General features: G+C 35.8%; 1 protein-coding gene across 1 annotated transcript in view; it reads left to right on the forward strand.

Annotated features, from left to right (window-relative positions):
- Positions 1–6,544, forward strand: part of SUGT1 (SGT1 homolog, MIS12 kinetochore complex assembly cochaperone) — a 38,532-nt gene extending 31,988 nt beyond the window's left edge. The window contains exon 13 of the mRNA XM_034665265.1: positions 6,366–6,544. Within this exon, the coding sequence (XP_034521156.1) occupies positions 6,366–6,467 (102 nt within the window). The 3' untranslated portion in view covers positions 6,468–6,544. The remainder of the gene's footprint in view (positions 1–6,365) is intronic.
- The last annotated feature ends 4,118 nt before the right edge of the window (positions 6,545–10,662 follow it).

Raw genomic sequence — 10,662 nt, forward strand, 5'->3', positions numbered from 1 at the left:
TGCTTTTTCTGCATTGATCAAAGTGATTATATGATTCTTCTTGAACCTGTTACAACAGTGATTTTATATGATTAATATGCTATTTCTACTAGAACCAACCTTGTATCCTTGGGATAAGCCTCACCTGGTCATAGTGTATAATTCCTTTTATATATTGCTCAGTTCTACTTTCAGATACTTTGTTAAGGATTTTTGTGTCTATATTCATAAGGGACATTGGTCTGTAGTATTCTTTTTTTGTATGTCTTTGTCTGGTTTTGGTATCTGTAATACTGACTTCATAAAATGAATTGAGAAGTGCTCTATCTTCATCTGTTTTTTGGAAGAGATTGTGTAGAATTGGTGTTAATTTTTCTTTAAACTAGTGAAACCATCTGGGCCTGGACATCATTTTTGGCAAGATTTTAAATTACAAACTTATTCTAATAGCTTATAGGACTGTTCAGATTATCTATCTCATATTGAATGACTTGTGGCAGTCTGTTTTTTTGAGCATTTTATTCTGTTTAGTTTGTCTAACCTGTCAGTGTTGGTAGTATTTTCCTGCTATTTTTTGTTTTGCTATCTACAGGGCCTGTAGTGATATTCCATTTCATTCCTATGGTGGTAATTTGTGTCTTTTTTCAGTCTTGATACAGAGGTTTGCCAATGTTAACTGAATTTTTTTTTTCACAGAATCAGCCCTTTGTTGACTTAAGAATATATTTTCTTCAATTTTTTTATTATAAATTTCATTCATTTCTGTTCTTTATTATTTTCTTCCATCTGCTTGCTTTGGGTTTATTTTGCTATCTGTTTAGGTTGTTCAGATGTGAATTAGATTATTGATTTGACTTTGTTTTCTGTTGTGTGTGTTTATGCCATAAATTTCCCTCTTAACAGGGTTTTGGCTGCCTCTCACAAATTCTGATGTTATATTTTCATGCAGTTTAATATGTATTTTGATTTCAGTTGCGACTTCATCACATGGATTGTTTAGAAGTGTGTTGTTCTGTTTCCAAGTGTTTAGAGATTTTCCTGTTACCTTGTTATTGTTTCTAATGTTGTTCCATTGTGATTTGAGACTGTGTACCATGTGATATACATTCTTTGTTTTATTGCCCAGTATTTGGTCTTTCTTAAGTTTATGTTTCACTTGAAAAGAAGGTGTATTCTGTTGTTGGAGGGAGTGTTCTCTGGATGTCGGTTAGATCTTGTTCCTTGATATTGTTGTTGAATTCTTCTGTATCCTTGCTGATGTTGACTTATTGTTCTATCAGTTTTTACTTCACATATTTTGCAGCTCTGTTTGGTGCATATGCATTTAGGATTGCTGTGTCTTCATTGTGGATTGACCTTTTTATCATATATACGTGTCTGGTAATTTCTTTGCTCTGATATTCATATAGCCAATTCTTCTATCTTTTGATTAATCTTTCTTTGCATGATGTCTTGTTCCACTCTTTTATTTCCAACCTGTCTATATCATATTTAAATTGATTGATTCCTACTGTTTTAAAGTGAGTTTCATGGAGACAGTATATGGTTGGGTTATGTTTTCTTATCTCTTCTGCCGGTCTCTGTCTTTTAAATGATGTGTTCAGATCATTTACATTTAATGTAATTATTGATATGTTAGGACTTTAATTCTACCATCTTATTTTTTTGTTCTGTGTTTTGTTTTTGTTTTTCCTGCCTTCCTCTGAGTACTTTTAAATATTTTTTAGTTTCATTTTCATTTTTACTTATTTATAATTTTTTAGTGTTTCTCATTGTATAGCATTTTTAGTGATTGCTCTGTATGCTAGCTATATTATATGTAGGTTATCATAATTTACTGGTGTCATTTTTCTTGTCAGTTTGAGTGAAGCGTAGAAACCTTACCTCCTCCCTTTATGTCCCTTTACCCTTTCTCATTTATAATTTTCACAAGTTTTTCCTTTGCATACATTTAGAACCACATCATACGGTGTTATATTTTCATTCAACTGTCAAACACAGTTTAGAAAGCTCAAGAAAAAAAATAATATTTTATTTGGTGTCTTTTTTTTCATTTCTGATGTTCTAAGTTTCTGTCATTCTTTCTTATTTTAGAGAACTTTCTTTAGGCATTCTTTTTTTTGTTTGTTTTGTTTTTAATATTTTTTTATTATTTTTTTAAGTAGGCTCTGTGCCCAGAGTGGAGCCCAGTGCTGGGCTTGAACTTAAGACCTGAGCTGAGATTGAGTCGTACGCTTAACCACCTGAGCCACTCAGGTGTCCCCTGGCATTCTTTTAGGTCTGCCTGTGGTAAATTGTCTGTCAGCAAAGATTTCTTTGGGTTTAGCCTGATTGGGGTTTGTTGAATCTATAGGTTTATGTGTCTTGACAGATTTGGGAAATATTCAGCCATTATTTCATTGAGTACTTTTTCAGATCTACCTTCTTTGCCTTCTTCCTGGAACCTGATGATAAAAGATAAATATTTTGTTACAGTTTCACACATCCCTGGGAGTTTCTTCCTTTTATATCTCTTTTCTCTCTGCTGCTCAGATTAGGTGATTTGTATTGTCCTGTTTTCAGGTTCACTGATTCTTTTCTCTATCCCTTCTATTCTGTTCTTTAGCCTATCCACTTACCTTTTTATTTCAGTTGTGGTTTTTAATTCTAAAACATTTGATGCTTCTTTATATCTTCTTTTCTTTGCTGAATTTTTCTATTTTTCATTTGTTTCAAGTGAGTTCATGATTTCTAGTTAAAGTGTTTTTTACTATGACTACTTTAAAATCTTTGTCAGATAATTTTAACATTTCTCTCATCTCAACATTAGCATCTTTTGATTGTCTTCTTTTTTAAAAAAATAGAATCTGAAATTTTCCTTGTGCTTGGTGTTTTGTGTTTTTTTTTTTGCCAGCAACAAGTGATTTTCAGTTAAAACTTGGATGTTTTCATGTTCTGCTGTGAGACTGGATCTTATTTAAATCCTCTGTCTTAGCGGTGCCTGGGTGGCTCAGTCGGTTAAGCATCTGCCTTTGGCTTAGGTCATGATCCCAGGGTCCTGGGATCGAGTCCTGCGTCAGACTCTCTGCTCCTCGGGGAGCCTCCTTCTCCCTCTGCCTGCTGCTCTCCCTGCTTGTATGCGCACGCTCTCTCTCTGGCAAATAAAGAAACAAAATCTTTAAAAAAAAAAATTCTCCATCTTATTTGGCTTTCTCTGCCAACCGCTCTGTCAGAGGAATGGAAGACACTACCTCATTATTGCTAGGTGGAGGTAGACATCCAGGCACTCTAATCAGCCTCCTTAGACATCCCAGGGCATCTCTTTGTTACTACTGGGAGTGGGATAGGTATATCTATGTAGTTTCCACTGACACCACAGGGGGCAGAGGAGGTGGGTTCATGATAGCCTAGCACGGATGGAAGTCTAGGCTCCTCACCCATATTTTACTGGTCTTGGGTGGGATGGGACCAGGTTTTTTCCTGTGGTGTCTAGTGCAATGGGTCAATTATAGTCTAAAACTTTTCTGTCTTCCTAAGCTGTCTTTTTGTCTTTCTTCATCCTTTAGCTAGAGAAACCAGGTTTCTGCTTGAGGTTTTTTTGTGTGTGCCTCAAAGTGTTTCCAGCTTCTTCAGCAGCAACTCTAGGACATGAGGCAAAAAAGAAAACCCAGGGGACTCACCACCGTGTTATGTTGTTCCTTGGCTCCCAAGGTCCCTACTGATCTTTGTCCTTTCATCTTTTAGAGTCTTCTTAACGATTGTTTGCATATATATAATGATCAAGGTTTTTAGTACTACTTAGTGGGAAGAATAGGATAAAGCACATCTACTCTGTGTCCCCAGGAAGAGAAGTCAGTTTCAGTATTGACTTTTCTAAGAGTATGCTAGACAGAATAGCAGTGTGTGAAATTTCAAAGATAGATTATAGAATCTGCATCCATTTTCATACAAGGCTTTGCTAATAGTAATTGAACCATGTACCGCCCATAAAACAAGCCACCTGGTACATACCAAGTGCTTCTGGGAAAACAAGCAAAATAGACTGTCATCTATGCTCTTCCAGTCTAATAGGGACTAAAGGACCAATATGTACACAGAGGGAAACGCTTAAATTGCGCTGTAGTCCATAAGGAAACAGGAAAATAAATGTCCTCAGTAAATACCAGATTATAAACTAAATTTGCTTCCTTCATCTTCATAGGAGTAGTTTATTATATAGAATTTATCCCTTTTTATTTAGATTTTTTTTTAAAGATTTTATTTATTTATTCGACAGAGATAGAGACAGCCAGCGAGAGGGGGAACACAAGCAGGGGGAGTGGGAGAGGAAGAAACAGGCTCACAGCAGAGGAGCCTGATGTGGGGCTCGATCCCACAACGCCGGGATCACGCCCTGAGCCGAAGGCAGACGCTTAACCGCTGTGCCACCCAGGCGCCCCTTTATTTAGATTTTTTAAAGTTTTTATTTAAATTCCGTTTAGTTACTGTACATGTAATATTAGTTTCAGGTGTTCAAAATAGTGATTCAGCACTTCATACATCATCTGGTGCTCATCACAATTGTACTCCTTAACCTTATCCCCTGTTTAACCCATGCCCCATCCACCTCCCCTCTGATAATCATCAGTTTGTTCTCTATAGGTAAGGATCCGTTTCTTGGTTTGCCTCTGTCTCACTCTTTTTGCCTTTGCTCCTTTGTTTTGTTTCTTCGATTCCACATATGAGTGAAATCACATGGTAGCTGTCTCTGACTGACTGACTTCAGTTAGCATAATGCTCTCTAGCTCCATCCATGTCATTGCTAATGGCAAGATTTGGTTCTTTTTTTTTTTCTTTTTTTTGTGGCTGGGTAATATTCCATTGTATATGTATACCACTTCTTTTTTCTTTTTTTCTTCTCAGATGTGGGTTAGGATTAGGTTAGGGCTTATGGCCAGAGTTAGGGTTAGGGTTAGGGCTAGGGCTAGGGTGAGGATATATGCCTGGTATCCTACCACTTAAGAGAACTCTCCAGAGGGCTTGATGACGTTAGGATTGGGATTAGAGCTTAGGGTTAAGGTTAGGGGTTTAGGCTATTAGTGGGTTTATATTAATGAGAGAAGATGTTACTTGAATGACATTTTATACACAGTATAGTTCAGTGAGGTAAGCACAAGTCTCATGCTATATGCTGCTAACATATGTTTATATATACTTCTGTCTTAATGAAAGAAGGTATTACTTAAAACACGTAGTATATGCTGCATAGTTTCATTCAGGTAAGAATAGGTCTATTCCCACATGCTTCTACACATTACATTTACAGACATATTTATCAGTATTTTATTTGAGGTCTACCACGTGCCCAACTGTTGTGGCTTAGATCTAGGATTTAAGTGTTAGTAAAATATATTCCTTGCCTCGTAGGAGCTCAGCTGTAGTTGGAACCAAGGGTACGAAGCAGATAAAAGAAAGCAGACTCTTAAAATTCTAACAGTGTAGTGTGATACATATTATATTAATGGTGATTATGCTCACATAGAATACAGATTCTACAAAGGTAGAGTCCTGATTAGGGTCAAAGGAGGCCACAGAGAAATGGTGGTATGTCATGTTTAGGGGATAACTAAAGAATAAGGGGGTAATAAACAGGTGGCGAAGAACATCCCATCCAAAGCAACCCATGTAAGGGAGCTTGCAGGGAGTGTGTGGGGCATGGGATTATATTGAGGTTCCAGTGTAATAGTCGGGTTTATTACTATATACATATGCCAGCAGCACAGCTGATTATGTAAAAAATGTTTGGATTTGAATAATTCACACTGTTTTTGGCTGTGATCCAAGTCAGTTAGTTTTTATTGCATTAAGATAACAAATGTCCGGAGGTTTTTTAGAATGTACTTATGAATATGCTAGGGTTGTTGGTGGGTGGTATATTCTATTGATGGTAAATAGATAATCAGTTCTTTACTTAGATACTGATTTTATGTACTCGTGTGTACACACATTGATTTGAAAAAAATTCCGGCATTCCCTTGTATATATTTGTCACAGTGAAGGGGATCTTAAAAGTTCTGTCCAACTAATATGGAAAGAGTTTACTTTGCCTGGTCTTTACTGTCCTTAACAAAAGAGATTAATCATCATTTTCTTGGGGAGCCAATTTTATTTTTATCAGAAGGTAGATTTCCCACATTTACCTCAGTGCTGATTAGCTGAAGGAGATGTGCTTAAGTGACTGTTGTGAACATGATGTCCTCTACCTAACTTACCTCCGAAGCTTAAGGTTAAATCAAAGTATTGTCTTGTGTTTATATTGAGCCAAACATAGCTTGTATTTAGAACATTATGCTTGGAACATTTTTAGAAAAATATTCTGTTTTGATTATATGGTCCAGGAATTAATCTATTTTTATTTCTTATTGCAGATGGAGTCTGGTGGTACAGTTTTGAGTACCAACTGGTCTGATGTAGGTAAAAGGAAAGTTGAAATCAATCCTCCTGATGATATGGAATGGAAAAAGTACTAAATAAATTAATTTGCTATCACTGTATTGCATATATTCACCTATGCCCATTGTGTATTAATATCGCATTCTTGAATTTTGAACTCTGAGTATCTTTTTGAAAGGTTATACCTCTTTACCTCTTTGTGCTTTAGAAATTATTTTCCTTCCAAGTGTTCTAAAAGTCTAATGAAGAATGAAGATCATATTTTAACACTTTTGTCCTTAAGGATTTCAGACATGCTGAAATGGAATGAAGTATCATTTGCTACTAGATAGATTAGTTCTACCTAGTTATGGAAGTGGAAGAATCATTAATGGGACATCTTGGGTTATTGCCTTATTTTTGATGGAGTATTCTGTTAAATAATTTATTAGATTTGGCAACTTTGAGTGAGCGTAGATTTTTTCAACTTCCGTGTTACATTGTTTGCTTTTAAAAACTGCTTTTGGATGGAGTTGTAAATACAATTTTTCTATGAAGTTTGGTTTATTTACCTTTTTCTTAAGTTTTGTAATGAGAACTTTGAGAAATTATCACAGGGAATTCCTATTTGGTTATTTTTATGGGACATATTTGTAATTACACTGAGATTTTGGTCCTTACCTTCCAAATTGCTATATAAAACATAGACTCCAGAGTTTAACATGCCTCAAATTTGTCCATATTGAAGGATAATCTGAAATTGGCCAAAGAGATTTAGGAAAGCCCAGCGCTACTTCTTGCTGGGTTTTTTTTGCTACTGATTTTTTTTTTTAAGGTTTTATTTATTTATTCGACAGAGATAGAGACAGCCAGCGAGAGAGGGAACACAAGCAGGGGGAGTGGGAGAGGAAGAAGCAGGCTCATAGCGGAAGAGCCTGATGTGGGGATCGATCCCATAACGCCGGGATCACGCCCTGAGCCAAAGGCAGACGCTTAACCGCTGTGCCACCCAGGTGCCCCTTTTTTGTTACTGATTTTTGTTTCTTTGTTTGTTTTGCTTGTTTGGGGTTTTTTTTGGCCACATCAGGAGGCTTGAAATTACTGGTAATTTGTTTTGTTTTGTTTTGTTTTTGTTTTTCTGTATTTTTTTCTTTATTAGAATATTTCTCTTCCTACATCCCCACGATTGCTCTGGTTTCAGTGGTTTAGGATAGCTGCTAAGAGAGTAAGTAAANTGATTTTTGTTTCTTTGTTTGTTTTGCTTGTTTGGGGTTTTTTTTTGGCCACATCAGGAGGCTTGAAATTACTGGTAATTTGTTTCGTTTTTGTTTTGTTTTTGTTTTTCTGTATTTTTTTCTTTATTAGAATATTTCTCTTCCTACATCCCCACGATTGCTCTGGTTTCAGTGGTTTAGGATAGCTGCTAAGAGAGTAAGTAAATTAATAGGTATATATTTAGTATGTATTCTGTTTCTAGAGTAAATACAAAAAGTAAAGACATGATCATTAACTTCAAAGAGCTTATAATCTAGCAGAGGGAAAATTAACGTTCATGAAAGAATTATGGAATGACTGATTGCTGAACTCATTATAAATACAGTCTTGAGACAGAAGAATAGTGTTTTATGATTAAAATTCTTTGCGTTCTAAGCTGTTATAAAGTATAGGCCATTGATGACCTGTAGTCTGACTTTGCTTTTTGACCATAATTGTTGAATTGTTGAGGTTGGTGTCTGTTAGGCTTCACAGCGTGGCAAGGCTTTCCTATATCCTCCCTATATCCTCATGGCTGAGGTTAGGGTGAATCAGAGGCGAATCAGCCATTGGTTCAGCCTCCAAAAGAGTGAGAATTCAGTCCCTTCCATTTAGTCGTTTGACTTGAAATGTAGCAGGGTTCATGAGGAAAGTGATGGTGGGGTGATATCTGACTTTACCCAAATCTCTTAAGCCTATTAATGCACCTAGGAGTTGTCACTTGTCCTTCTGCCCACTTAAGGCCACAGACTACTTTTTTTTTGGTCCTTCAGCATTGAACGAAGAGGCAAAATCAATTTCTTGCTTATGTGAATTTCTAAAATTTTCTCCTTAAGGAAATTAGGTGGTAGTTTTAATATTCTGTATGTCACAGCTTCTCAGTACCATTCGCCCTAAGGGGTGGTAGGGAGGCCAATGCTACAGATATGATAAGTTGGGCATATAGCATTACAACAGAGACAAGAATCCTAGCTTCAGCGAATCTCTGCCACTAATTAGCTTTATAATCTTCATCAGGTTTAGGCTTTCTATGTCTTGGTTCCTTTATTTGTAAATAATCTTTAGGGCCTTAGAGTTAAAAGTCCATGATTCTACATAAGAAACATTTTTATTGCTTAAGAGCAGCTTTTTTCTTTCTTAGGAATGGCACTATTGTAATAGAAGTTGATTTAAAAATTCTAGTACTAGTTTCTTCTACTTTACAAGGATACATTATATCTAAAGTATGTTTATCTGTTGGCTAGATATGCTTAATGTTTGGGATTCAGGATTTTGCTGAGCCAAATGGAGTTCCTAATATACATGACTATAAATGGACCTGGTCCAAGTACAGCAAATTTATGGGTAAAGAAGGGACTTATGAGAAGTAGGTTAGACTGCTGCCTTAAAGTACCACTCTGAAGTACTGCTTCTCTTTCAGCCTTCTAGATAACGAGAATTTTTAAGCCTTCAGAAAGTTGAAAAAACAAACAAAACAAAAAAACAACCATCATTTCAATTAAGAGCCTCTTTATCCTTATTCTCTATGTCCTCAGCTATTAATTGCTCTTTCTTTCTTGACTTCCATTTTCAGTTCTTAAATTTTGGTTTTCTTAGTGTTCTGGTTAGCCTTATGTTTCTTCAGAAGGTACATTTTTTTCTCTTACTATTTATTATTTTCGTTTTTAAGGCTTAGTCCTGGAGTACATTTTTTTCTTCATCTTAACTTTTTCATCTATTCTGATTTTTGTAATCATCTGCACCTTGATGACTTCCCAGAATTCTCACACTATCTTCAAAGAATTTTGAACAGGATAATCTACTTCTTTGAACTCATCCATCAAGTAACCGCTTCAGATGGCTATACAGGGTCAATTTTGATAATTTTCTGTCATGTGTCCTAACCCATTCAGAGTTGGTTGCCAGCTATAACAAAGTTCAGTCGTCAGCATTGGCAGTTACGGGCCAGTTTAAAAAATAATTGGTTTTCTCTGTCTTTATATGGAATGGAGAGAAAGGATGGTTTGCATTGATAACTACATTTTTAAAAATATTTCATCTCTTAGATTTGTGATAGTCACTAACTTCAGAACATTGAATGATTGTTGTCTCCCTGAGGCTAACTATAATAGAACAAGGGAGCAAATTGGTTGTCTTGTAAATATAAATTTATATCTATAAATTTTATAAATTTCAAATATTTAAAGTGGGGGTGTGTCGATACATTAATATAAATAGGTAGAGATTTTAATTTAGTTCAATACTTAAATATTGTTTGGCTACCCTTACCCATTTTACTTCCTTTTTTCCTTCCCCAGTTACCTACATATCAGAATAGGTAATTGATCTCTGAGATCTTGCACTGATTCAGAGCAGTATTGCCTATTAATTTACCATCTGATTTTCCTTCCCCAGTTACCTATTCTGATGAATAGGTAATTGATCTCTGAGATCTTGCACTGATTCAGAGCAGTATTGCCTATTAATTTACCATCTGATCTGCCTAATGCACTTTAATTTTATTGGGATCTTCCTTGTCCAAATTAGTGTGCATTTTTCTGACTTGTAGCTATTACTGACATTTCCAAAAATATTCAGAAAATTTCTGGGTGAGTGGTTGTGAGAGCTACTTTTCTTTTTAACCAGCTCTAAAGAATTTACCTTTAGACATTCATACCTGTTACTGTATAGTCTCATAAGAATATGAGGTTATCTGCAGCTCGGAGGAACCAAGGAGAGGAGATGATAAAAGCTTAAAAGGACAAAATAGTGGTGTCTGTGCCAGAAAGAGTTAAGTAGTTCTAAATGAGAGAGCGTCAGCATTGATCTGGTTTCCCTTGTTTCCAGCTATGCATATTCTATTGTAGGTTCATTTTAAACCAAGAGATTTGATTTTGGAAATGTCTGGGAACTTGTGGGTAAATTGGAAATACTGATTTACTCACAAATGTTACTGTTTGGGACCGTCCTTGTGATTTGCTTTTGAAATGAACTCTTAGCCTTTTTTCCTACCTCAGTAAACTTGCCCCCCAAATCAAGCTAAAATCCTATACATTGCTA

The sequence above is a fragment of the Ailuropoda melanoleuca genome, chromosome 7 (genome assembly GCF_002007445.2).
Source record: "Ailuropoda melanoleuca isolate Jingjing chromosome 7, ASM200744v2, whole genome shotgun sequence".
Classification (NCBI taxonomy): domain Eukaryota; kingdom Metazoa; phylum Chordata; class Mammalia; order Carnivora; family Ursidae; genus Ailuropoda; species Ailuropoda melanoleuca.